Source organism: Eleutherodactylus coqui, chromosome 3 (genome assembly GCF_035609145.1).
Source record: "Eleutherodactylus coqui strain aEleCoq1 chromosome 3, aEleCoq1.hap1, whole genome shotgun sequence".
Lineage (NCBI taxonomy): Eukaryota > Metazoa > Chordata > Amphibia > Anura > Eleutherodactylidae > Eleutherodactylus > Eleutherodactylus coqui.
This window is the reverse complement of record NC_089839.1, coordinates 207588152-207615967: the sequence shown is the minus strand read 5'-3', so window position 1 is coordinate 207615967 and position 27816 is coordinate 207588152. Positions and strand designations below refer to the sequence as shown.

Sequence of the window (27816 nt, the reverse complement as noted above, 5' to 3'; positions counted from 1 at the left end):
TGTCCAGTTCAGCCTGTTTCCACCCCCTCCTTGTTGATCCAGAAGAAGGCAAAAAAATCTCAATGAGGCAGAAGCCAATTTAGCCCATTTGCAGGAAAAAATCCTTCCCTACTCGATAACAGCAGTCAGAATAATCCCTGGATTAATGTTTGAAAGTTCCTACCTGACTCCAAGAGCTGGATCAACAACCCTGCTGATTATTTAATGTCTATATCCTGTAATATCATAGCGCTCTAGAAAGGCATCTAGTTCCCTCTTAAACTCCTCTATCGATTTTGCAGTCACCACGTCCTCAGGCAGAGAGTTCCACAGTCTCACTGCTCTTACAGTAATGAACCCCCTTTTGTGTTGGTGATAAAACCTGCTTTCTTCTAGACGTAGAGGATGCCCTCTTATTATTGTCACAGTCCTGGGTATAAACAGATCATGGGAGAGATCCCTGTATTGTCCCCTAATGTATTTATACATAGTTATTTGGTCGCCTCTAAACCGTCTTTTTTATTTATTGAGTGAATAATCTCAATTATGATAGCCTCTCTGGCTATTCCAGTCCTCCATTCTGTTTATTAGTTTAGTCACCCTTTTTTTGAACCCCCTCAAGCACTGTAACATCTTTCCTGAACACCGGTGTCCAGAACTGTATACAGTATTCCATGTGAGGCCTGACAAGTGCCTTATATAGTGGGAGGATAATGTTCTCGTCCCTCGCCCCTATACCTCTTTTATTGCACCCCAAGGCTTTATTTGCTTTTGCAACATCTGACTGGCATTGGCTGCTCCAATTAAATCTACAGTCCACTAGTACCCCCAGGTCTTTTTCCATATCACTTTTCCCCAGCAGTACCCCATTTAGTGTATGTTGGGGGCATCCGTTTCTCCTGCCCATGTGCATATGAATATTGAACTTCATTTGCCACTTTTCTACCCAAGCCCCCAGTTTATCCAGGTCCATTTGCAGCCGTATATTGTCCTCCTTTGTGTTAATTATCTTTTAGAATTTCATATCCTCTGCAAATATTGATATTTTGCTGTGCAGCCCGTCTATCAGGTCATTGATAAATATATTGAACAGAATGGGGCCTAATACTGAACCCTGTAGCACCCCACTAGCAACAGTGGCCCAATCAGAGTATGAACCATTTATTACCACCCTCTGCTTTCTGTCTCCGAGACAGTTCTTTACTCAGATACACATTTTTTGGCCCAGTCCGTGCTGTCTCATTTTATATATCAACCTATTATGCGGCATGGTGTCAAATGCTTTAGAGAAATCCAGATATAAGAGATCAATAAACTCTCCCAGGTCCAGCCTAGAATTTACTTCATTGTAGAAGCTGATCAAACTGGTCTGACTTGATCGACCCTGCATGAATCTGTGCTGATGAGGATTTATACCATTGTTTTCCTTGAGGTATTCTAGGATAGCATCTCTCAGAAATCCCTTGAATATTTTTCCAATTATTGAAGTGAGACTTACCGGTCTGTAGTTACCAGGCTCTCTTCTTGACCCCTTTTGGTATATTAGAATAATATAGTGGTGCAACCCTGGTCTCAAGAGAGTCCCTAAATATAAGAAATAGCAATTTATCACACCACTTAGTTCCCTTAAAACCCTTGGGTGTATTCCATCTGGACCCCGCAATTTGTTGATTTTAATCCTTTTGAACCGGCTTTGTACTTTCTCCTGTGTTAGGCAGGTGATATTTAGCGGGGGTTTCATTTTATCCCCCTGCATCTCATGTGACATTTCTTTTTCATTCATGAATACATGAGTAAAAACTATTTAATAGATTTGCCTTCCCCCATCATATTCTATGGTTTCTCCTGCATTATTTGTTAAAGGGCCAGTGCTTTCAGTGCAAATCCTTTTACTATTTATATAAATGAAAAATAGTTTAGGGTTATAAATAGTTTAGGGCTATTTTTGCTCCCTTTGGCAATCAGTCTCTCTGCCTCCTCATTGGCAGTTTTGATCTTTTCCCTACATAATTTTTTTTCCTGTATGTTTTTAGTGCTTCTTCACTGCCTTCTTGTTTTAATAGTTTAAATGCTTTCTTTCTTTTTTTTTTTTTGCTGATTACAGTTTTGTCGAGACACATTGTTTTCCTTCTACTTGTAGTTCTTTAATTTTTAAAAAGTTAATTATGATGTTTTTAAATTTCTACCATTTGTCACCTGTACTTTTATTTTGAGGATGTTGTCCCAATTAATGTTGCCAAGAGTAAACTTACTAAAGTTTTTTTTTTTTTTTGTTGCTCCCTAATAAGGCTTCCTATTGAACGACAGCTGGAAATTAATTATATCGGGGTCACTATCTCCCAAGTGTCCCTCAACCTGCACCCTGTGATTCTGTCCGGTTTGTTAGTTAATACTAAGTCCAGAGTGGCCCTCCCTCTAGTTGGCTCCCACACAAGAGGACACCCCTCTGTCCACTCCTCTGTACCTCTCCAAAATCCTCTGCTCCTCTTTCAGACCCTCCTCTGTACTCCACACTACTCTGTTCCTTCCTCAAGATTGCTCTGTCCCGTTCTCCATACTACTCTGTCCCCCTTCAGACCTCTCTGTCCCGTCCTTTAGATCTCTGTCCTTTCAGACTCTTCTGCCTCCTTTACCAGACTCATCTTGACTCTGTCCTCTCCTCTAGCCTCCTCTGTCCTCTCCTCTAGCCTCCTCTGTCCCCTCCTCTAGACTTCTCTGTCTCCTTCTCCAGTCCTTTCTGTCCATTCCTCTGTACCTCTCTAGACTCCTCTGTCCCCTCTTCCAGACCCTGCTGTCTAGCCCACACTACTCTGTTCCTTCCTCCAGACCCCTCTGTTCTCTCCTCCATACTTCTCTATCCTCCTCCTCCTCCCATACTAGTCTGTCCACTTCTCAAGACCTCTCTGTCTCTTTCACACTCCTCTATTCCCCCCCCCCCCCCCCAGACTTCTCAATCGCCTTCTTTAGACTCCTCTGTCCATTCCTCTGTTGCCTCTCCAGATCCATCTGTCCCTTCCTTTAGACCTTTCTGTCCCTTCCTTTAGACCTTTCTGTCCCTTCCTTTAGACCTTTCTGTCCCTTCTTTTAGACCTTTCTGTCCCTTCTTTTAGACCTTTCTGTCCCTTCTTTTAGACCTTTCTGTCCCTTCTTTTAGACCTTTCTGTCCCTTCCTTTAGACCTTTCTGTCCCTTCCTTTAGACCTTTCTGTCCCTTCCTTTAGACCTTTCTGTCCCTTCCTTTAGACCTTTCTGTCCCTTCCTTTAGACCTTTCTGTCCCTTCCTTTAGACCTCTCTGCCCTCTTCTTTAGACCTCTCTGCCCTCTTCTTTAGACCTCTCTGCCCTCTTCTTTAGACCTCTCTGCCCTCTCCTTTATTTAGACCTCTCTGTCCCCTCCATCAGACTCTTCTGTCACCTCTGCCAGACTGCTCAATGCTCTTCTGTCCTCCTCCTCCATACTACTCTGTCCATTCTCCACTGGACAATTAGTCATAGTGCAACACCTCACTGCAGTACATCCTGCTCCACCTGTATTGTATGGCCGTCTCCCTGTCCATGGACTAAACATCTCCTTAATTGTCAGGTTACCATGCTGTTTCCAGAAAAAGGCCTGGTCTATGACTATGTGCTGGATGATGCTGGGATCAGCAGTGCTGCTGAGGATGACAACGAGGATGGGCAGAGAAAGGTGAGGCATCTGTGCCCGGTCAATCCCTCAGTAGTGAAGTCGATGCTGGCAGATTAGATTTCACCCTTACCCACCTGTCTTTCTCTTTGAGGTACGCTGGATGAACTGGATGGAATCCTCCGCTCCTTTCTCTATCGCTTCTGACTCCAGCTATGCAGACATCATCGTGCCCACCCTGGACACCGTACGAATGTCTCATCTTCTGGGGATGCTGCTGACCAATAAAAAGCCGGTGAGTGTATGGAAGCCATTATGATAGCAATGTTCAACTGCTGGCCACTATACTATATCTGTACCAGTCTTGTCTGCAGGTCCTATGCGTGGGTCCTACAGGGACTGGGAAGACCCTGACCATATCTGACAAGCTACTGAAGAACATGCCACAGGAATACATCAGCCACTTCCTCATGTTCTCTGCCCGAACCTCCGCAAATCAGACGCAAGATCTGATCGACAGCAAACTAGACAAAAGGCAAGAAAAATCCTGTGGGTTGGGGTGATTGGAAGTGATTCTTAGATTGATTTCTGTTGGCGTTACAATCTGTCACTTACTTAGGAAGTCATTTATCCTGTACGTCATCTGTGTAAATGGTCCCTTTATTAGGGATCCCCCATCTAGTAGCGTTTGGTCCTCCTTTAGTCTTCAGAACTTCAGCAATTCATTGTGGTGTGGATTCTGCAGGAATATCGGTCCCTGTGGACAGGAAGCTTCTTGTAGTTGCCGCAGATTAGATGGAGGTGCTGACATGTTCTGACCAGCTGACAGGAAGGGGTCATCGGTTGATGCTGCTTGCGCCAAATTCTGACCTCTCACCAGCATGGGGCAACAGAAATCTGGATCTGTCTGACCAGGAGATATTTTTCTGCTGCTAAAGGCCCTATTAGACGCAACGAGAATCGCTCAAAAATCGCTCAAAGCCATCTTTTGAGCGATTCTTGTTCTGTCTAAATGCATGGACATCGTGCAGTTTTCGTGCACGAGTCGCTGATCGCTAAATTCTAGCTTGCTAGAATTCAGCGATCAGCTGTTATCAGTGGAGCGGGCTGTTATCAGCCTGTTGCACTGATAACATTCTCTGTGCCTGTGTCCAGCAGTGAATTCTGCATGAGCTGTAAGCATAGGGGACACTACAGCTGTTTGCTTATGCAAAGCAGCTGTATTGTTCTACTAGTGGCCGTGTTGGTGTCTCGCTCTGCTTGCATATTCTATAGTAGCTAATTAGCTACTATAAAGTTTGCAAAGATGATCGCTCAAAACTGTCACTCAGACTATCGTTTGAGCAACTTTTGAGCAATCTTCTATCAGTGTAAATGGGGCTTTAGTAACACAATCTTTGGTTTTTTTGCCCACTGGAGTCTCACCTTTCTGTTTCTCCTAGACAAAATGGCGCTGGAACTGGTCATCTGCAGTTATAGTCTATCTGTGCTAAGGAACGGCGAGTTGTGCGCTCGGACATGCTAGGATTATCAGTGTTGCGTTTGGCTGACTGTGCAGCACCTTTTGGTCAGAACAATTCCTGACATCTTCTAATGAAGGGGCCATTCAGTGTATAGTACAGTGTAGAAAAGCATAATATGGAAGATTCAGTGATTTGCAGTTCTTAGCTCCAGACATCTGTTATTACAGGAGGAAGGGGGTGTTCGCACCGCCCCTGGGGCGCTACTTTATCTTCTTCATTGATGACATGAACATGCCAGCCCTGGAGACGTACGGAGCACAGCCACCTATCGAGCTGCTGAGACAATGGATGGACCACAGAGGATGGTATGACCGCAAGCAGATAGGTAAGGGCAATCATACATGTCCCCCAGAGAGCAGCTCACAACCAGTGTCCTTAGTAATCTTTGAATTTCGGCAGGGGTCTTCAAGAAATTAGTGGATATAAATTTTCTGTGTGCCATGGGACCTCCCGGAGGAGGCAGGAATCCGGTTTCTCCTCGTCTCACACGCCACTTCAACTACTTGTGCTGTACGGAGATGGGTGACAGCAGCAAGAGCAGGATATTCTCCACCATTCTGGGCAGCTGGATGGGTGAGTGACCAAGGATGAGGCATGAGATGGCAAGATCAAGCTGTATCGGGTGGAGTAGAGTCCTTACCCTTAGCTATAGCCCAGAGTAGAGGTGCCAAACAATTTGGAGGGAGAGGCAGTATGGTTCCTAGTAGTAGTAGGTTTTGCAGGAGTATGACAGCGAGGCATCTGGTAAGATGGCAGGAGGAACAGTTGGGCACCTGGAGGAGAGGGGGGCAGCAAAGACAGTGAGGCTCCTAGTGGAGAGAAGAGCAGCAGAAACAGTGAGGCTCCTGGTGCAGACGGGAATAGCAAGGACACTAAGGCCCCTGGTGGAGAGGAGGACAGTAGGGGCACTAATGGTCCTAGTAGAGAGGGTGGCAGCAGGGGCAGTGAGTCTCCTGGTGGAAAGGGGGCAACAATGACAGAGAGGAGGTCAGCAGAGACAGGGAGACCCCTGTTGGAGAGGGGGACATTAGGAACAGTGAGGTTCCTGGTGGAGAAGGGGGCTACAACAGGAACAGGGACACCCCTGGTGGAGAGGGGGACGGTGGGGACAGTGCGTTTCCTGGTGAAAAGGGAGGCAAAAGGCCTTGGCTGTGTGCATAGGATTGCGTGCATGGGCGGAAATTCTGCGGGAAATCCCGTCGCAGAATTTCCGCCGGTCTGCAGGGGGCCTAAGTGAAAAGGAATCTATACGTGACTGTCAGATCGGACAAGATATAAAGTAGAAATATGGTTACAAAGTAGTAAAGCAAACAGAATGTATGTTATACATCAGATCTGTGTCTTGTCTTGGTTAAGACCATGTGTCATCCTCTGCTCCTTAACCTTACTGTATGTTGTCAGATTGCACACTGGCTTATGATGAACTGTAGCTCCACACATACAGTGATCCGAAAAGTCTTCAGACCCTTTCACTTTTTTACATTCTGTTATGCTGTGTCCTTGTGCAAATTTAAAAAAAGAATTGACGTTTTTCTCCCTCATTCTGCATTCAATAGCCTATAACGACAAAGTGACAACAGAATATTAGAAATCTTAGTAAATGTTTAAAAAATTCAAATGGAAATATTGTATTGGCAGAAGTATTCACAACCTTTTGTATGGCACTTGAAATTTAGCTCTGAGGGCCTCTCATTTCTCATCATCATCTTCAAGATGTTTCTACACTTTGATTGGAGTCACCTGTGGTAAATTCAATTGATTGGACAAAATTTTAAGACACCCTCCTGCCTATGTAAAGTCTTGCAGCTCACAATGCATATTAGAGCCAAAACCAAGGCATGAGGAGGAAAGAACTGCCCGTAGAGCTCAGAGACAGAATTGTGTGGAGGTACAGATCTGGAGAAGCCGACAAAAACATCTCTGCTGCGCTGAAAGTTCCCAAGAGCCCAGCGGCCTCCATAATTCTTACATGGAAGAAGTTTGGAACAACGAGGACTCTTCCTAGAGCTGCCAAAAAGTACTCTGACTGTGAGAAACAAGATTCTCTTCTCAGATGACACCAAGATGGAATTTTTTGGCCTCAATTCTAAGCATTATGTCTGGAGGAAACCAGGCGGCACCTGCTCAATAACTTCTCTACAGTGAAGCCTGGTGGTGACAGCATCATGCTGGGGACAGCAAGAAAGGTCAGGGTTGATGGAAAGCTAAATAAAGCAAAGTAAAGAGATATTGAAAACCTGATCAAGAGTGAAAGGGACCTTAAGGCCTATTTACACGCAACAATTATCGCTCAAAATTCATTCAAACAATGGCATATGAACGATAATTGTTGCGTGTAAACGCTGCCACCGTTCACTCTTCGGCTGAACAATAAGTTTAAGGTGAGCTTAAAATCCATAGTTCAGCAAGAGATAAGATAACAAGGACCGCACGCTGTGTTCTACCACAAGAGTTGGAAGTTACATTGTATTCTACCGACAGCCAGTGTGAGAACAAAGGAGCTGTGTGCAGAACTCAGACCATATGCTGTGCTCTGCAAACAGCTCCCTGAGACCCTTTTACATGCAAATGAAGCTACTAAAATGTTAATGGACATTAGTGTCACTTTATGCAAAATGATCACTAAAACTGACAATCTTTCAGTCGTTTGGAAAATTGTCTTTGCGTGTAAATGGGCCATAAGACTGGGCAGAAGGTTCACCTTCCAATAATACAATGACCTAAAGTACACCGCCCAAACAACATAGGGGTGGCTTACGGACAACTCTGTGAATGTCCCTGAGTGGTCCAGCCAGAGTCCTGACTTGAACCCAGTTGAACATCTCTGGAGAGACCTGAAAATGTCTGTCCATACACGGCCCCCATCCAACATGACAGAGGGCAGAAAATCTCCAAATCTGGGTGTGCCAACCTTGTGGCATCATAGCCAAGAAGACTGGAGGCTGTGATCGCTGCAAAACGTGCTCCAACTAAGTACTGATAACAGGGTATGATTATGGCAATGCAAAATGTTAGTTTTTTTATTTTTTAAAATTTTGCCAAGATTTTTAACATTCTGTTATCACTTTGTCATTACAGGGTACAGAGTACTGAATGATGGGGAAAACTTGACATTTTTTTATTTTGCACAAGGCCACAACATAACAAAATGTAAAAAAAAAAAAGTGACAGGCTCTGAAGACTTTCCAGACCTGCTGTAAATGTTTTTCAAGATGTGCATGGATCTATCATAACTTACCTCTCCTTTCTTGCAGCGGGGGCCCCAGCAGTTCAGCACCTCACAGAACAGCTGGTTGAGGCTACAATAAAAGTGTACAACACTATCACATCACAGCTGCTCCCGACTCCGACAAAGTCTCACTACACATTCAATCTCCGAGACCTGTCCAAAGTTTTCCAAGGAATATTGATGGCTGAACCCGCTAAGATGGAGGTGAGCTCCCAACTAAGAGATACTGCCAATTTTCAGATAGTGAGCTCAACTTGACTTGTAAAGGTTTTTCTGCCTTTGGGTATTGATCCTCACTGAAGCTGTATCAGGCCAGTCATCATTGATGTGACTCTTACCATTTCCCTTTCGTAGGACAAAATTTGCCTCTTGAAGTTGTGGTACCATGAATCGTGCCGGGTCTTCCAGGACCGTCTGGTGAACGATGAAGACCGCAGATGGTTTGATGACCTCATGAAGGCTCGAATGCAGGAATTTGGAGCCACCTTTGAGGAGGTTATACCACAACAGCCTGTACTGTACGGTGATTTTATGACTTCACCATCTGATACCAAATCATATCAACTTATTGAAGACCGAGAAAAGGTAGGAAATATATAAAACCATCAAACTGGGGTGTCTTTGTCCCCCCATTATATTTTGTTGAAGATTACACAGAACGTCTTTAAAGCGACACTCCAGTGCTGGGAACAAAAATTTGTTTAGGGACCAGAAAGATGAGCTATATCACCCGGTGCCCTCGTCTGTGCCCATTTCTGGGTCTCCTCTGTGGTTTTCCAAGATGGAAATGCTGCTGACTACATGATACACCCTGAGCCTGGTGGTACATCGGCAGTCTAAGAGACTACAAACTGCTTGGATTGGCCAGTACTGCTGAGCGGCGCTGACCAATCCAAGAGTAGCAGTCAGTGTCTCCCAATAAAGAGTGTGCAGCAAGTAGTGACAGGAGTGCTACAACTGACTTGGAACAGACGGTTTCATGGCAGTTCAGCCATGGAGGAGGGCCTCAGGTAATATGCCTCCTTCCCCTCTGGTTCTTCAATAAGTTTTGTCCCCAGGGCCGGAGGGTCACTTTAACGTTGATGCACAAGAAGGTTCTCACTCTGCAATAACACAAGAAAACTCGACACTCAAGAAGTTGCTTCCACACTCTAGTACTTTATTTGCAATCTACATCAGTCAAGTACTTAAAGGGGTTGTCCCGCGCCGAAACGTTTTTTTTTTTTATTCAATAGGCCCCCCGTTCGGCGCGACACAAACCCAATGCATGTGTTAAAAAAAAAAAACGTTTAGTACTTACCCGAATCCCCGCGCTGCGGTGACTTCTTCCTTACCTTAGCAAGACGGCCGCCGGGATCTTCACCCACGATGCACCGCGGGTCTTCTCCCATGGTACACCGTGGGCTCTGTGCGGTCCATTGCCGATTCCAGCCTCCTGATTGGCTGAAATCGGCACACGTGACGGGGCGGAGCTACGAGGACCAGCTCTCCGGCACGAGCGGACCCATTCACCAGGGAGAAGACCGGACTGCGCAAGCGCGTCTAATCGGGCGATTAGACGCTGAAATTAGATGGCACCATGGAGACGAGGACGCTAGCGACGGAACAGGTAAGTGAATAACTTCTGTATGGCTCATAATTAATGCACGATGTACATTACAAAGTGCATTAATATGGCCACACAGAAGTGTATAACCCCACTTGCTTTCGCGGGACAACCCCTTTAAGGCTCTTTTCACTTCCCAATTCAGGCACAAATGTTAGTGGGAATGTTCAATCGCCCAACAATCAGGCCCTGTAAATGGACAATGACCAGGCGACAAACAAGCACACCCTCATTCATCATGGCTTTTTAGCAAGTATAAGGCTGGGTTCACACAGGGCGGATTTGCTGCGGTTTTTCCGTTGCGGCAAAACCGCTTCAAAGGTTAATTTTGGCTTGCTGATTTGCCTGCGGATTTTCTTGCGGAAAAATCCGCAAGCATTTTTTTCTGCAGCGCTTTTTTACTTTTGCAGCATATTTTGGTGCGGATTTAGCTGCGTCCATAGAGGTCTATGGACAAAAAGCGCTGCAGAAAAGACAGAAGAATGGACATGCTGCTTCTTTTAAAACCGCGCCGGCTGTGCGGAAAAAATCTGTCCTGTGAGAACAGCTTTTTTCCAAAACTCATTTGTGCTGCATTGCACTGCAAATGCAGCGGTTTTGCCGCAGTGCAGATATGCAATGGCAATCCGCGGCAAAACCGCAGCAAATCCGCCCTGTGTGAACCCAGGCTAAAAGTGCTTGCTGATCGTCTGTACTTTCCTAGTTGGAAGTACAGGGCAGCCTCCAGAGCGCTGTCTATAGCATCTGACTAAATGATCTGATCGTCAGGACCTGCCACACCATCCTCCAGCATTTAACATGGAGGGATCCTGCTAGCTATGTTCTGAGTAATAGCAATGAACCAAAGGGTTAATAGCATGGGATATCCATGCCTGTGGTCTAATACTGATATTAAAAGATGAAACAGAGCTCTTTCAACACGTTTCACCACCTAAGTGGCGTCTTCATAGCTAGTTCCTATTTTTCCCTGAAGTAGTGACCTGCTGAATAACACATGCAAATATAACTGTAGCTACAGACTGACGGCTATCTGAATATGGGATGACATTGCCAATGTGGATAGTAATAAACAACTATATATATATATATTCGTTTCCATGTGCAATCTTTGTATAATTCAATAAAAGTTATATTTTAAAGGGATCCAATTCCTAGCTAATGCTTATGATAACAGTGTTTTTGATTATAAAAGGACTGGATTGGATTCTGAGCCTGCTTTTCCTTGTTTCTCTTTCAATGGAAGTGTTCAAACAGAGGCTGGGCAGGCATCTGTCTGGGATGATTTAGTGAATCCTGCACTGAGCAGGGGGTAGGACCAGATGACCCTGGAGGTCCCTTCCAGTTCTACCATTCTATGAATAGTTGGGTTTAACCCCTTAACGACTGCCCATATGTCTTTTGACTGTGGCCGTTAAGGGGCTTTAATCTGCAGTGCCGTCAAATGACAGCGCTGCATTAGAAGTCTGGCGCAGGTCTCCAGGTGCTCAGCTGTCGGATGACAGCTGGGCACTTGCTCTAATAGTGGGAACATGCACATGTTTTGGGAGTGTGGCGGTCTACAGGATTACTGCAGAGATGTGCTTGAATTCATGGAGTCTCATCTGGGGATCCAAGAATTATACATCTCAAGGTCTTTGGGCTGGTGAGTGATATCTCGGTGGATGTGGTGACTCGTACCTTGTATAAAATACTGTTTTCTATGCTAAAAAGATTATTTTTCGGAGCTAAAAACATCCTAAGGCCATGTTTACACGGGGCGGATTTCCTGTGAGATTTCCGTGCTGACCCTCCACTCGGAAAATCCATGGCATTTGCTGTAGCAGAAAAATGCACAAGATTTTCAAAATCTTGTCCACACGTTGCACAAAAAGTCTTCACAAACCCTTCAGAAATTGACATGTGGTGTGGAATTTAAATCTGCAGCATGTCAATTTTGTCACCGTGCGGAATTAATGAGGGGATGAATTTTGCACCAAAATCAGTGATAAAAACTGCATCAAAATCTGCACCAAATAGTGTGGGCTTTGATGCACACTTTTAGCTATTGACATTGCACAGCCAATCCACCCCATGTAATAGCCTGTTGCGTAGGCGAGGGGAGGCTTAGATTGTGGAGTAATTGGTACCCAACTTTCCAGGACTCTGTACGTCAAGCAGACAAGCAACCACAATTCTACAGTAACCTGCCTAGCCCTGTACCCAATATCGCTGCCACCACCAACGATTCCTGGCGTTGGACCCCAATGCTAATTACCTATAATTATGTCTTTGGAGATATGGTTTTGTGTTAACACGGACGTGATTCACTAATTAATTGAAAGTTTGATTCTAAAAAGATAGCAGTGCTTATTTACAGAAAAATACACAAAATGATATTACAAGGAAATATGTGGGTTATTGATCATATGAATGATCATTCTTCCTCTAATAGAGTCTGAATCAGCCTGTGTAAAGCCTCAGTAAGCAAGCACCAATCTCCTTGACCGGCGCTGATCTACTGGAGAGAGATGCTGTGTGTAAAGGCACTGTTTTGTGGCACACAAAAAATCATAGTTGTTGGCAGCACATCATCCCATGTCAATGGGGAATGTGCACCGACAATAATGAAACTCTGACAGGCCAAAAGATCATATGCATGAACATTCATTCCCTACTAGAGTCTGAATCAGCCTTTGTAAAGGCCCGGTAAGCAAACACCGTTTTTTTTATTAATACTTGTCTACTAAATTGAGTTGCGCTTTGTCAATGGACTATCTGACCTTTTGCAAACAATCAGACTGATGTGAGAAGACTTTCAATGGCTGTGATGGCAACCTCATCATAACACAATCCAATAGTTTGAGAAAGGTCTAAGTATCTGACCGAAGCATCACTTAAAGAGGTTGTACAAAGGTATAAAGTTATCCCTTATCCACAGTATAAAGGATAACTTTGTGATCGATGGGGGTCCAGCCACTGGGACTCCAATCAAGAGAAGGGGGAACTGGTTGAATGGTGTGTAGGTAACGAAGGCTTGCCGCCGATCCATTCCCGTCAATGACAGAGCTAAAGATTGCTGAAGCTCTTGAACTCTGTAATCTCTAGCACTTTCATTGGAATGAATGGAGCAGACCTTTACTCCATTCACTCGGAGGCTGACTGGTCCTCCATTCTTGGGATCAGTGGGGATCCCAGCGGTCAGATTAGCAGTAAAGTATTAGAATGTACAAATAACTTTTTCAGTGATTAGCATTTTTCTTTATAAGAAAACTTGGCACTTTAAGTTGGGGCTTTGGCAAATGGAAGTCAAGGTAGGCCACTTTAATGTGTCTCCACATGTCTTTATTCCTAAGTAGTCCGTTCTGTGTTTTCCATTAGCTCCTTCGTGTCATGGCGGATTACATGGAAGATTATAACCAGATCAACACAACAAAGATGAAGTTGGTTCTTTTTCTTGATGCCGTTCAACATATTTGCCGGATCAGTCGGGTCCTACGTCAACCACTTGGAAATGCCCTGCTACTAGGTGTTGGAGGAAGCGGAAGACAGTCTTTAACCAGATTGGCCAGTCACATGTAAGGACCAGTAGAGGGCTCTGTCTTCTTCTAGTAACATTGTCTTGGTTTATCTGTATCATTTTGTTCTGTGGATTTATTTTTGAATGGGTGGATCTCTCTCTAGGGCAGAATATGAATGTTTCCAGATCGAACTGTCCAAAAACTATGGAATCCCAGAGTGGAGAGAAGATATTAAGGGGATTCTGCTGAAAGCTGGACTGCAGAATACTCCAATCACTTTTCTTTTTACTGACACCCAGGTTGGTTGTCGCATCTTTTCTACAATGACACTGAACACCCCTTTATTAGATTCCTGACCCTTTGTTAGAGCCATAGCCCTCTTACAATTGGCGCTTCCCTGTATGCAAATTAAAGCCATGACCTGAGTGCAGCATAAAATCACATGACTAAGGCCTCATGTCCACAGGCAAAATAATAATTAAAATCCGCAGCGGATCACCCGCACATGGATCCGCATCCCATAGGGATGCATTGACCACCCGCGGGTAGATAAATACCCGCGGATGGTCAATAAAAGTGATTTAAAAAAAATATGGAGCATGAAAAAAAGTGGACATGCTCCATTTTCGTGCGGGTCTCCCGCGGGGACGGCTCCCGCAGGCTTCTATTGAAGCCTATGGAAGCCGTCCGGATTTGCAGGAGACCTAAAATCAGAATATACTCACCTGCTCCGGATCTTCCCTTCTTCGTGGCTTGATCTTCTCTCCATCGCGGCCGGATCTTTTTTCTTCGGGCCGGCGCATGCGCGTGGCACGCTGTCGGCGTGCCGTGCACATCCGCCGCGATGGACAGAAGATCAAGCCGCGAAGAAGGGAAGATCCGGAGCGTGCGGAGAGGTGAGTAATTGCTATTTTCAGCCCTCATGTCTGCGGGGCGGGAGGGACCCGCTACGGATTCTCCATGGAGAATCCGTAGCGGGCCTGATTTTCCCCGTGGACATGAGGCCTAACTGTCTGTGGATCAGTTTCAGTGTGAATTCATATTAAATAGGAGAATCCCGCGATCTGAGCGACTTCCAGTCATCAGTGCTACTAAATGGAGGCTCTAATAAACAGGCCAATTAGTGTATATAGAGAGATGGGATGAGAAGTTGGGATGTTATAAAGATATTTTTCGACAGCTTTTCTGATCCCAATAATTTCCTCTTCAATAATCTTTTCTCCTTAAGATTAAGAATGAGTCGTTCCTCGAAGACATCAACAACATCCTAAATTCAGGAGATGTTCCTAACCTGTACGGTCCCGAGGAGCAGGATCAGATTGTCACTGTCATGAAACCAGTGGTACAAGACCTGGGGCAGCAGCCAACAAAAGCTAACTTAATGGCAGCCTACACAAGACGAGTGAGGGGCAACATTCACACTGTGCTCTGCATGAGGTAGGCTTCATGGACGCTTGAAGCAACACAAGAATTGGTGGTTGTCTCATTTTTGCTTCTCTTGATTAGTCCAATAGGTGAGGTCTTTCGCTCACGTTTAAGGCAGTTCCCATCCTTAGTGACTTGTTGCACAATTGATTGGTTTGATGAGTGGCCAGCAGAAGCCTTAGAGTCAGTAGCTTCGTCTTTCCTCATGGAGATTCCAGAGCTTCAGTCAAGAGAATCAGTGGTCCAAGGCATGGTGGGTTGAAGGCACTTGATATTCTCTACCCTTGTGTGTAAATGTTGGGCGTCTTGAAGCCGCACTAAAATAGATGTATCATAATTCTGTGCATATTCTTGCTTCAGGTCCAGATGTGTGTGGAGATGCATCAATCAGTTGCTCTTAAGTCGAAGCAATACTTGGCTGAACTCTCCCGGCATAATTACATCACACCCAAGAGTTACCTGGAGCTGCTGGGCTTATATTCCAGTCTAATCGGTAAAAAACTGATGGAGATCAAGACTGCCAAGGAGAGGATGAAGAGCGGGCTGGATAAGGTAAGGTGGAAGGAGCAGTACTTAATGGGGTTGTCCAGCCTTTTACTACTGATGACCTACCCTCAGGAAAGGTCATCAATAGTTGATCGTGGGGGTCTGCCACTCAGGATCACTGCCAATCACCTGATCCTCAGGCTCACTGTCAGTATAGGAAGTACTGGAAGCAGATAGTGCTGTAAACATTGCAGCAGCCCAGTTTCGTACTAAAGGCACAGCTTGGTCCTTAAAGGGGTTGTCCCGCGAAACAAAGTGGGGGTATACACTTCTGTATGGCCATATTAATGCACTTTGTAATGTACATTGTGCATTAATTATGAGCCATACAGAAGTTATTCACTTACCTGTTCTGTTGCTAGCATCCTCGTCTCCATGGTGCCGTCTAATTTTCAGCGTCTAATCGCCGGATTAGACGCGCTTGCGCAGTCCGGTCTTCTTCTTTTCTGAATGGGGCTGCTCGTGCCGGAGAGCGACTCCTCGTAGCTCCGCCCTGTCACGTGTCGATTCCAGCCAATCAGGAGGCTGGAATCGGCAATGGACCGCACAGAAGACCTGCGGTCCACCGAGGGTGAAGATCCCGGCGGCCATCTTCACCAGGTAAGTAAGAAGTCACCGGAGCGCGGGGATTCAGGTAAGCACTATCCGTTTTTCTTTTTTAACCCCTGCATCGGGTTTGTCTCGCGCCGAACAGGGGGGCTATTGAAAAAAAAAAAAACCCGTTTCGGCGCGGGACAACCCCTTTAATGGTTTCATTTGCATGGGTCACAATAACCGAAACTTCCACTAGGAATCATCCTTTTTTATGTTTTGTTGCATTTTTGTTTTTTCATCATGTAATTACCTTTTTTATGATCTTGTTTATTAGTATTTTATTCTGCTTTATTGGTTGAAAATATTTTCTGACTTTATATTGGTCTAAGCCTCTGTTCACATCTCTGTTTGGGATTTCCGTTCTTCCCTTCCATTTAGGGATAGAAAAATAGACACAAATGTTTCCATATAATGTCCCATTGATTTCAGCAGTGTTAGGGCTCTACATTTGTTTCTGTTCCTCCAGATTTACGTTTCTTTCCCACCTAAGGTATAGCGTAGTTTGCTGCACTGTTTTTCTATCCAGAAAAACCTGGAAAGTGACAGACAGCAGCCTTACACTTTTTACATTGCTGTCAATGGAGACTTGATGGAAATGGAAAGCCTTCCATATGTACGGCTTTGTTCACAGCTGCGTTCTTTTATCCATTTTTAACTAACTGAAATTATAGAGAGCTATGCCTACTATTACATTACCGGCTCCAATTGCAATGAGGATGGAGCTACCAACGTCCTGCTCAGATGCAATGGGTGCTTGGGATGAGATCAGTTGATCATGGGGACTCCAGGGAACCAACTATTGCAATAGCGCAAAGCGTAAAAGATCTGAAATACCCCTCTAACCTTCACCCGTCTCCCATTTGACCACATTTATCATTTGTATTCTCTCAGCTCCTTAACACAGCCGAGGATGTTGCCAAGATGCAAGAAGAACTGGAGACCATGCGCCCATTGCTGGAGGAGGCGGCACAAGACACCGTTATCACTATGCAGAAGATCGAGGTAGGTTGAAATGATTACTCAGAATGGTCGTCTCTCTCCTCATCGCTTTCGATTTCCATGCAGTATTTTCATATTTTTTTCATTTAGGAAGACACGGTAGTAGCTGAAGCCACCAGAGGTTCGGTGCAGGTAGAAGAAGCCAAGGCCACTGTGAAGGCGCGCAAAGCCCAGGAAATTGCTGATGATGCCCAGAAGGATCTGGATGAAGCTCTGCCGGCTCTGGACGCGGCTCTTGCCAGTCTAAAGTCTCTTAATAAGAGTGATGTGACTGAGGTGGGTGGAGCTTATTAGTTATGTGTGATTCTTGGAGAGCCTGTCCATTTCCAATACAAAGGTGAAATGAATGTGCATAAGTGATGTGACGACAAGTCACGTGTAATACCGCAAAGGAGTAAAGTGACAAAATATTAATCTGAGCACTAGGGCTACATGGCGACTTCGGTCGTAGTACCAAAAAATGTGTGTGATTTGCTGTTGTGCAACTGTTTTAGAGCTGTAATTTGTGTGGTACTTAAAGACAAATGGCAGACCAGTTGCAGTCATGTGCGACTTGCATTGTAGTATGTGATTGTAAAGTCACATGAAACTTGCAACCAAAAATCCAACAGATATGGACTGTTAGCGATTGCCATTTTGCAGTTGCGTTATGACCCCGTTGACATCACAATGCGACACTGTGAACTTCATGTGTAACCAAAGTAGCCATGCAGCCTTTGTCAGTCTTATGTCTCAACCAAAAATGTCCGCGACTTGCTATCGTGACGATTTTAGAGCTATGATCTTGCTGTTAAATCTACAAAATCAGAGCTTGTCGCAAGCGATTTAGCTTGTCTATGGTGGAAAAGCAACTTGTGACCTGCAACAAAAAATCCACCAAGTTTGGATTTCTTGCAACAGTGGTGTTGCAGTTGCGGGAGGTCACCTGTCACGATGAGACCACATACACTATGTTAAAAGCAGAAACCAAAAAACGGCAACAACACTCATAATACATTTACTATCAAAGGTATACATACCTATATTCAATACTCTAACCACATTAAATAATGCAAGGTTCTTGATACATAATTTGATCAAATTACATTGGCCCATCTACGAACGTCCAGCTGACCAAGCTTTCAGATGGGTCCAGGTGGTTTAATCTCAACTTGGGAAAGATGGGTACCTACCTGTCAGAATGCTCCACTCTTGGGACTGAGCCTACAAATAAAACCAGGGAAGGTAGGAACCACCTGGTATTAGCGTTATTGAGGTATTGGGATCTGGGCTTTGGGCTGGCCAATGAAGTTTGCAGACATTCTGCTACTCAACACTGCGTGCTGTATGACATGTGGGTCGGTCATGCTGGTAAAGACACAAAGCTTTACCAGAGTATTGCTGCAGGGTAGGGAATGCCACATTGTCTCCGTAGCCATTGGCGTTGAGGGTGGACTTCACTATAAACAATAGTTCTAGTCCTTTCCAGCAGAAACACTCCCACACCATAACAGAACGTCCTTCGATCTTCACTGTTGGGATGATGCAATCACGTAGAAGCTGCTCTCCAGCCAACTGCTGCACCCAAGTGCAGCCATCCAATCAGAAGTTGGTGTACCATGATTAATCTGTCAACAACATTTGCTTCCACTCATTTATAGTCTAATGCTCCAAGCACCATCACAGGCGCCTCTGTACATTTACTGCTGTGATGTTGGGCTTGTGTGCAGCCGCTCGTCCATAATAAGCTTTTGCATACAGTTCCCTACGGATGGTACTGGAGCTAATAGATATTCCAATGGCCCGTGAGACCTCCTGACTAGGGAAGATGATATGCGTGATGCCTTCACAGCTGGTACAAGGTGTAGCATTTCAAGCTAGTTTGGAGCAGCAGGAGTAGTAGCCATGCAGATCAAGAGAATAGACAAGGGAGAGCCAGGAGTCAGCAACAGTGGGTCTCAGTGTACAGTACAAGGGAGGAGGCGGGTAACATTTTGAGTAGGATTGCCAGTGATTGCTAACAGGAGGTCTTGGTTCGCAAGGGAAGAGGCGGGTAACGTTGTCAGGAAGAATGCTAGTGGTCGGTAACAGGAGGTCTTGGTTCGATTGTAGAGGAGCAGGCTAGTAGTGGAGCTTGACTATGGCTGTGAGGCATTTGTGCTATGGCAAGGTCATGCATTTTTAGTTAGCCCAATCAGAAACAGGGCAGAGCTAGAACAGTGGCTGGATTGCAGGATCTGGGAACAAGGCTAAGGCCGGCTGCACACGAGCATGACGGGCTCCCCCGCGGAATATTCCGCGGCGAAGCCAGTCACGGCGGCCCCCCAGAGACCCCATACTTACCAGCGGATCCGCGGTTCTGGGTCCCGCATGACGTTTCCCCGCCCACTGCCGCCGCGTCACATGACACTCCCACCGCGTCACATGACGCGGCCGGCCGTGTCATGTGACGCGCCGGCCGCGTCATATGACGCGGCAGCGGTAGGCGGGAAAGCGTTTTCACGCTATCTTCCGCTGTGTTACAGTGGGAGATAGCGTGAACGGACGGCTTCCATTGACTGCAATGGAAGCCGTCAGCGCGTACACCCGCGGCAAATAGAGCATGCCGCGGGTGAAAACGGGAGATTTCACAGTGCGGAATTCCGCACCGTGTGCCCTGAGCTATTAGGTTCAATAGAACCTAACAGCTGCGGGCAACGCAGCGGATTTTCGCCGCGAATTACGCGGCGGAAATCCGTTCGTGGTAAGGAGGCCTAAGGTCATGCAGGGGAGCTGTCCAAGGGGCTGGATGGCTCAGAAGGGAGAGCTGCCGACTGGAGTGCAGGAGGTCCTGGGTTCGATCCCTAACACAAGGCTTCGTTGTCCACGTTCTGTCAGTTTGAGGTCTCCCTGAATGTGGTTACACCGCACACACCAGATGGCTTCCACCTCCCAATAAAATTGACAACAGTGGACTTTAGAAATTTTAAAATCACTGTATACTGATTGGTTGGTGACATACCACCACCAAACCCCATTGTCAGCGCTAGACCTGGTGACATTCTGATGGTTTCTGTACTGGGATATACCTGTGTGATCCTTATACACATCACCTGACAGCACAGGATTGGTGGTGGTGGTGGGAGGCAATACTTTTGTCAACATAGTGTGCACAATCATTAGATGCAGTGTCGCAATGTGACATTACTGTCTTCATGTAGCCTTAGCCTAAATTTTGTATGTGGGTCTCCCCTGCAGGTCAGGGCCATGCAGCGACCCCCAGAAGGAGTAAAACTTGTGATTGAAGCAGTTTGCATAATGAAAGGCATGAAACCAAAGAAAGTGGCCGGGGAGAAACCTGGAAGTAAAATAGACGACTACTGGGAGCCGGGGAAAAGTCTGCTGCAAGATCCGGGGAAGTTCCTAGAGGGGTTATTCAAATTTGACAAGGTAAGAGTCGTCAAGTGTTAAATAAAGAATGGAGAATAAGAAAGTGATTCGCCATCTCATAAGCTTCTCTTTACTTCCTACTGTCAGGATAATATTCCGGACGCCATTATAAAAGCCATACAGCCATATATAGATAATGAGGAATTTCAGCCAACAGCCATCGCTAGAGTGTCGAAGGCTTGTACCTCCATCTGTCAGTGGGTGCGAGCCATGCATAAATATCACTTTGTGGCAAAAGCTGTGGAACCTAAAAGAGTAAGTACACGGAGTCAGCAACATAGGAGAGCTCATCCAGGTAAATCTTAAAGGGCTCAATGTTTTGAAATGATCGTCCGCTCTTACCGCCAAGAATCCTCCCTGTTAGTGAAGAATAAGTCTCCAGCATTGTAAGGGTTCTCTGCGGTATCAGCTGACACAACAGATGCGCACAGGGAGGGTTGAATGTATTCCCCCAAAAAAACCAAAATTGTAAATCACAAACATGGCAGCCATTCTTTCAACTGTGATCTCAATGCACCTGGGTAAGTGATGCCTGTGGACCCTTGAAGTTGCAGTTTGCGACTGTTGGTTGTGCTGCGGCTTAGCAGCACCAAAGCAGACTCTGCAATGTATGGAGTAGCAGACTGACTTGGCAAGGTGTAGAGTAGTAGAGCTGTCTTGGCAAAGTAGATAGTAGCATAGCTGTCTTGGCAAAGTAGATAGTAGCATAGCTGTCTTGGCAAGACGTGGAGCAGCAAAACCGACTTAGCTTGGCAAGGCATAAAGTAGTAGAGCTGACTCAGCAAGATGTGGAGTAACAGAGCTAACTTGGCTTTGCAAGGCATAGAGTAGTAGAGCTGACTTGGCTTGGTAAAGCATGGAGTAGCATAGATGCATGGAGTAGCATAGATGATTTGGTAAGATATCATGTAGCAAAACTGACTTGGCTTCACAAGGCATAGTAGATCTTCACAAGGAGGAGTAGAGCTGACTTGGCTGGGTAAGATGTAAAGTAGCAGAGCTGACTTGGCAAGTTGTGTAGTAATAGAGATGACATGGCAAGGCATGGAATAGAAGAGGTGACATGGCTTGGCAAGGACTAGAGTAACAGAACTAAATGAGGTTAGAACCTTGATCAGCAAGCAGATAATGGGGTACAAACCAGGGTGAAAGGAGGACTGATTAATGGATAAGACATAGGTGAGGGGGGGGGGAGACCAGAACTGAGAGGGGATGGAGATAACTATTAACTCGCTGGTACAGCAGGTTATGGTGAGACCTGCACAGGAGCCAAAGAATCAGTACCATCTGTGTTACTCTGTTTTGTACAGCAAGCACTTAAAGAAGCTCAGGAAGATTTGGCAGTAACGCAGAAGATCCTTGACAAAGCCAAAGCCCAACTCAACGAGGTAGAAGAAGGGATCACAACTTTACAAGCAAAGTACCGAGACTGCATGTCCAAGAAGGAAGAGCTAGAGCAGAAATGTGACCAATGTGAACAGAGGTTGATCCGCGCTGATAAGGTAGAAGACACCAATACCCTCAGTGACTTACCTCTGCCTTATTTAAGGAGTCACTGACTTCCCACATTTGTCATCCTATGTTCATGTGATGGTCTCCTTTCTCGTAGTTGATCACCGGCTTAGCTGATGAGCGTCAGCGCTGGCAAGATACAGTCCTAAACCTGGAAAACCTGCTAGTCAATGTGACAGGAGATCTGCTGCTCTGCGCTGGCTTCCTGGCTTATCTAGGACCATTCACTGTAAGAATCTGGTGTAAACTTGCCATTATGCACAATATATCAGTGTAGTATGTTGCATTTCTTTGATTACACATCTGTCGTCTTCTCAGGGGCAGTATCGGACTTCTCTGTTTGAGCAGTGGACCAAAAAGCTGAAGGATCTGGAAGTCCCTTGTACACCGGAGCCGGCCCTTATAGGGACACTGGGAGACCCTGTGAAAATCCGCTCCTGGCAGGTGAGATGGCAAGGGCTCTGAGGTTTCCTAAAAAAAAGGTATTTAGGCTGTTACTGATAACTCTTCCAGATATCTTCTAATCCAGACAACAGCTTGAAATTCTGTAGAGTTTCTTATCTTGTGCTTTAACTTGAGTAGTCTGGGGTTGGAAGGAACTTCTGCCTAAAGTCCCTTCTCTTTCCAGATCGCAGGACTTCCCAATGATACTCTGTCTGTGGAGAATGGAGTCATAACTCAGTATTCACAACGCTGGTCTCATTTCATCGACCCTCAAGGTCAAGCCAACAGGTGGATCAAGAATTTGGTGAGTGGACTTCTGCGGACGAAGGAGAATGTTTCATAGAAATCACTTAGCTGTTCTCAGTCTGCAGAGATTTGTAGCAGAATTCTCTCTGCATACATATAGACCAGTTAAGTCCCATTTAGACACAATTAACGCTCAAAATTAGCTCAAAAGCCGTCTTTTGAACGATAATCGTTGTGTCTAAACGCGCTGCCATTGTGCACTGTTCATGCACTATTCGTTCATCGCTGATTTCTAGCAAGCTAGAAGTCCCCGAAGACTTATCAGCGCCGCATGCTGATTTTCTTAGCGGGCAGTGCTGATAGCATTCTTTCAGCTGGTATCCCGCTGGGACTTCTCAGCAGGATACCAGCTGAAAGCTCTGAGAACAAAGCAGCTGTTTGCATATACAAAACAGCTGCTGTTCTTGGAGTTATCAGTGGTATCCCGCTCTGCCTGCATTTAACTCTTTATGTAGCTAATTAGCTACTCAAACTGTCAATTTTCTTTCAGTGTAAATGTCCCTTTACACTCTTACAACTTGCATACAATAACAGGAGAAAGACAGCGGCTTGGACGTCGTGAAACTCAGCGACCGTGACTTTTTACGCAGCTTAGAAAACGCTATCCGTTTCGGAAAGCCATTCTTGCTGGAGAATGTAGGAGAAGAGCTGGATCCTGCACTGGAACCGGTGTTGCTCAAACAGGTAAATCATAAAATTGTACCTTCAGTTCCCGGACACTGTTGACATATCAGAGGTTTTGATTGATGAGAGTCCGGGTGTTGAGATACCCACCAATTGCTGAAACAAAAGGGCAGAAGTGCTGAGCTAAGCACTCTGCCTCTTCCGGTGGTGGAACTATTTGTGTCCGTGCACGCTCTGCTCGTATCTCTGAGGTGAAACAAATAAAGCCAAAGGGGCACAGCACTCGGCTAAGCACTTCTACCCTTTCGTTTCAGTGACCGGTGGGGGTCTCAGCAGCCAGACTGTCACTGATCAAAACTTTTGACATCACTATGACATCTCAAACATTTTCTGCAACTGGAGTTATGCTTTAATTTTCATCAGTTAATCTTCTGATCTTTGCACATCCTGTCTCCATATCACAGACATACAAGCAGCAAGGTAGCACTGTTCTACGTTTGGGCGATGCCGTCATTCCATATCATGATGACTTCAGGATGTACATCACAACCAAACTACCCAACCCTCATTACCCACCTGAAATATGTACCAAGGTCACTCTCATCAACTTCACGCTTTCTCCCAGGTGATGGGACATTTACTGGTTCAAACAAACTATTGATATAAACACATAGTTATCAACTTTTAGAAACTACTATTGGAGAAGCCATAGAAAACAAAGCATAAAATATTTTTTGTAGGCCATGGTCTTTTTCACAGACCACTCCCCATGGAGCAAGGGCACTGAAATTAAAGGGGTACCTGGAGACTCCACATCCTGCTACTACTGTGTTTCCTGGAAAATAAGACACGGTCTTATATTAATTTTTGCCCCAAAAGAGGCACAGTGTCTTATTTTCAGGGGTGTCTTAATACTCACCTAGTTTTTACACCTATTTCTGTAGATGTATTTAGGGTTTTCATGGTCTTCACAGACTGGGTTTTTTGCTCTTCTGAGTCTTTTCCTCTTTATTGCCATCCAGTGGCCTAGAGGATCAGCTCCTCGGACTAGTTGTGGCTGAAGAACGACCAGATTTAGAAGAAGCCAAGAACCAGTTAATTCTCTCCAATGCTAAAATGCGTCAGGAGCTGAAGGAAATCGAGGACCAGATTCTCATGCGCCTCAGCTCCTCACAAGGAAACCCAGTGGATGATGTGGATCTAATCAAAGTCCTGGAGGCCTCAAAAGTAAAAGCTGGAGAGATCAAGGTAGGTAATCTGCAGCCTGAGGTGTTGCGCCCATTCACCAGCAATCACTTGGTTGTAACATGACGACTTTTTCTGTATACTTCTACTTTCTCCGCAGGCAAAAGTTCAAGCGGCAGAGCAGACAGAAAGAGATATAGATATCACCCGGCGCCAGTATGTCCCTGTAGCTGTAAGGACACAGATCCTGTTCTTCTGTGTCTCGGATCTGTCCAACGTAGACCCCATGTATCAGTACTCACTGGAGTGGTTCCTGGGGATCTTTTCCACTGCCATTGCCAACTCTGAGAGAGCTGGTAAGTCATGAAAATCTCCATGTCTTGGTGTAAACCCATTAATATCTCTATTATAATCTACCTCCATCTTTATTTAACCTTCCTCCTTTTATCACTTGTATCGTTCGTTATGTACGTGCATATTTCAGTTGTTTGGTCCAACACTAAATCTCCTAAAAGCTACTAATGATCATATGGTTGACTTCATAAGGATCTGGCAATAGTCTTACATCTGTGGACACATCTGACCAACTTCTTAAAGAAAGTACACTGAATAGCCACTTTATTCCCCCCGTCTAGTAGAGCATTGGACCTCCTTCCTTTCTCCCTCAGAATGGCAGTTCTAGTCCATCTTTGCTAAGGAGCCACAATTTGTGCTTTCAAAACGTTGGAGCACCAGCGTTGTATTCAGCTGCTTTTGACTGTGCAGCGCCTGTTGGTCAGAACGATTCCTGGCATCCTCCTTTGACCCTTTCAACGACAAGTTGTTTCCATCCACAGGATCCCATTTTTCTTGATGTTTTCCTCGATCACGCCATTCTCAGTATACTCTTCACACCATTACATGAGAAAACCCCAAGCAGTTGGTAGTGAAATCCTGGCCCAGACTAGTCTAGCTCCGATGACCAGGCCTTGTTGGTAGTCCCTCCTATCGCTGGATTTTCCCATCTAATGTGGATTCACATTGAAACTGATCCACGGAAAACTTGTCACATGATTTTATGCTGCATTCTGGGGTCAAGGCTCTCATATCCATACAGGGAAGTGCCAATCATGAGAGGGCCATGGGTTCTAGTAAAGGGGCAAAGGGCTCTAATAAGTTCAGTGTAATATGCTCACAGTCAGTGACCGCTATCTTATGTGTGCCAGGCTTTCTTACCCAATATTTGTTCTGTATAATATACATTATTCTCCACCTCTTCAGGGTCACCACGTTGCCTCTCACTTGGCTTCATTGTGCATGTTCAGCTTGCTATAAATGAGTTGAGATGTCATAAATTTGCTCTTACAGAAACGGTGGACAAAAGAATCACCAACATCAACACCTATTTCACCTTCAGCCTCTACTGCAACGTGTGTCGGAGTCTCTTTGAAAAGCATAAACTGATGTTCTCCTTCCTGCTGTGCGTGAGGATTCTCATGGACAAAGGGCTCATTAATATGGTGAGTGCATAATACTAAAGAAAGGACGACTCTGGAGTCAGGATGGACTTGGAACATAAAGCATCTTAATGGCTGTCAATACTATACATGTACATTGGAGGTAGCTGCTGTAAATTAGGGATGCCACAAGTCACCTTAATGATATCGGTCACTTCACAGCAATATTCAACCTCTTTCTTCTGGTGTCTTTCCCTCCTCTTTCAAACAAGCTGTCATATCGCCATCAAGAAACTACTGACCTAACACTACTCTCCTCTTCATCTCCACACTCCTGAAAGGTCTGGTCTACTCTTGCCTAATTAACTATCTCTTAGTTAACTCTTTCATTGACCCTTTACAGAAACCGCTCTTACCAAAGTGCCAAAATATCTCCTGATAGCTAAATTGAACATCGACCCCTGTCTACTGCCTCTTTTGGATCTCTCTACGGTGTTCGACGCTGTAGATCACAAAGTCCTCCTCAGTATGCTTTACTCTGTTGGTCTTAAGGATGTTGCGCTCTACTAGTTTTCCGCCCATCTCTCTGACCGCTTGTTCAGTGTTTAATTTGCCGTCTCTACTTCTTCTCTTCCTCTTGCTGTTGAGGTTCCTCAGGGTTTGTCATTGGTCCTCTCCTCTGGTCCATCTACAGGACCCCTTTGGGTAAAATATCAGTAAATTTGGGTTTCTATGCCATCTCTATGCTGACAATTCCCAATTATATACTTCTTCCTTTGAGATCCTACCTTCGCTACTATAAAACACCAGTGACTGTCTGTCTGCTGTTTCTAACACTATGCGGTCTCTCTATCTAAAACTGAATATCTCAAAAACTGAACTTCTTGTGTTTCCGCCATGTAATAACCAACATAAGCCTGATATATCTATCTCAGCCTGTGGTACCACCATAACTTCTCAGCAGCACGTCCGCTGTCTTGGGATCATATTTGATTCTGACCTTAACTTTACTCCCCACATTGAATTACTTGCTCGCTCATATGACCTGCGCCTCAAAAACATCTCCTGAATTTGCCCTTTTCATACTGTGGAGACATCAAAAACTCTTATTTTTGTCCTGATCCACTCTTGGCTTTATTACTGTAACTCGCAGTCTCTCTAACTAAACTCTCCTATCTCCAATCCATCCTGAATGCAGCCGCTAAGCTTATCTTCTTGTTAAGCCACTACACCGATGCCTCCCCTCTGTGCCAGTCACTACACTGATGCCTCCATTCCCGTGCCAGTCGCTACACTGGTTACCCATCAAATATAGACTACAACTTAGTCATCAGCCTCACCCATAAGGCTCTCCACAGTGCTATACCCCCATAGATCTCCTCTCTCATCTGTCTACCACCCTACCCTTAGACTACACACTTCTCTAATCCGAACCTCCCACCTCCAAGATTTTTCCCAAGTCGCTTCAGTTCTCTGGAATGTGCTACCCCAGACAATGAGGTTAATTCGGAATGCCCACAGCTTGAAGTGTGCCCTAAAAACACATCTTTTTAGGAAGCCTATCATATTCCCTAATCTAAACTCTTCCTCATCCACGTTGCTTCTACACTCCCCTTTGGAAACCTGATCCCCCTTCTCCCCACTACATCTCCCACACACCTCATTGTCTGTACTAGCGTCTCTTAGCACTGCCCAATACATCACCACGTGAGTACAGTGAGAGAGAGCTATTGTTTACGACGTACGCCACTGTCGCTCACTGCTGTCACCACTCATATATTTTTTTTATTTTTTTTTATTATCCTATTTGTACACTTTCTTATAGACTGTAAGCTCTTGTGCGGGGGCCCTCACCATGATTCTTCAAGATACACATTGGT

At 45.2% G+C, this 27816-nt stretch overlaps 1 protein-coding gene across 2 annotated transcripts in view; it reads left to right on the top strand.

Annotated features, from left to right (window-relative positions):
• Window positions 1-27816, top strand: part of DNAH1 (dynein axonemal heavy chain 1) — a 99157-nt gene that overhangs the window by 62918 nt on the left and 8423 nt on the right. For both annotated transcript variants that reach the window (XM_066596925.1, XM_066596924.1), the window contains exons 42-66: window positions 3561-3665; window positions 3757-3897; window positions 3977-4137; window positions 5293-5450; window positions 5525-5698; window positions 8380-8558; window positions 8709-8939; window positions 13318-13514; window positions 13621-13756; window positions 14686-14894; window positions 14964-15135; window positions 15243-15434; window positions 16914-17024; window positions 17112-17297; window positions 20238-20429; window positions 20517-20684; window positions 21740-21931; window positions 22039-22170; window positions 22260-22385; window positions 22570-22689; window positions 23226-23375; window positions 23780-23940; window positions 24338-24563; window positions 24661-24856; window positions 25848-25999. In XM_066596925.1, the coding sequence (XP_066453022.1) occupies window positions 3561-3665; window positions 3757-3897; window positions 3977-4137; window positions 5293-5450; window positions 5525-5698; window positions 8380-8558; window positions 8709-8939; window positions 13318-13514; window positions 13621-13756; window positions 14686-14894; window positions 14964-15135; window positions 15243-15434; window positions 16914-17024; window positions 17112-17297; window positions 20238-20429; window positions 20517-20684; window positions 21740-21931; window positions 22039-22170; window positions 22260-22385; window positions 22570-22689; window positions 23226-23375; window positions 23780-23940; window positions 24338-24563; window positions 24661-24856; window positions 25848-25999 (4167 nt within the window). The remainder of the gene's footprint in view (window positions 1-3560; window positions 3666-3756; window positions 3898-3976; window positions 4138-5292; window positions 5451-5524; window positions 5699-8379; window positions 8559-8708; window positions 8940-13317; window positions 13515-13620; window positions 13757-14685; window positions 14895-14963; window positions 15136-15242; window positions 15435-16913; window positions 17025-17111; window positions 17298-20237; window positions 20430-20516; window positions 20685-21739; window positions 21932-22038; window positions 22171-22259; window positions 22386-22569; window positions 22690-23225; window positions 23376-23779; window positions 23941-24337; window positions 24564-24660; window positions 24857-25847; window positions 26000-27816) is intronic.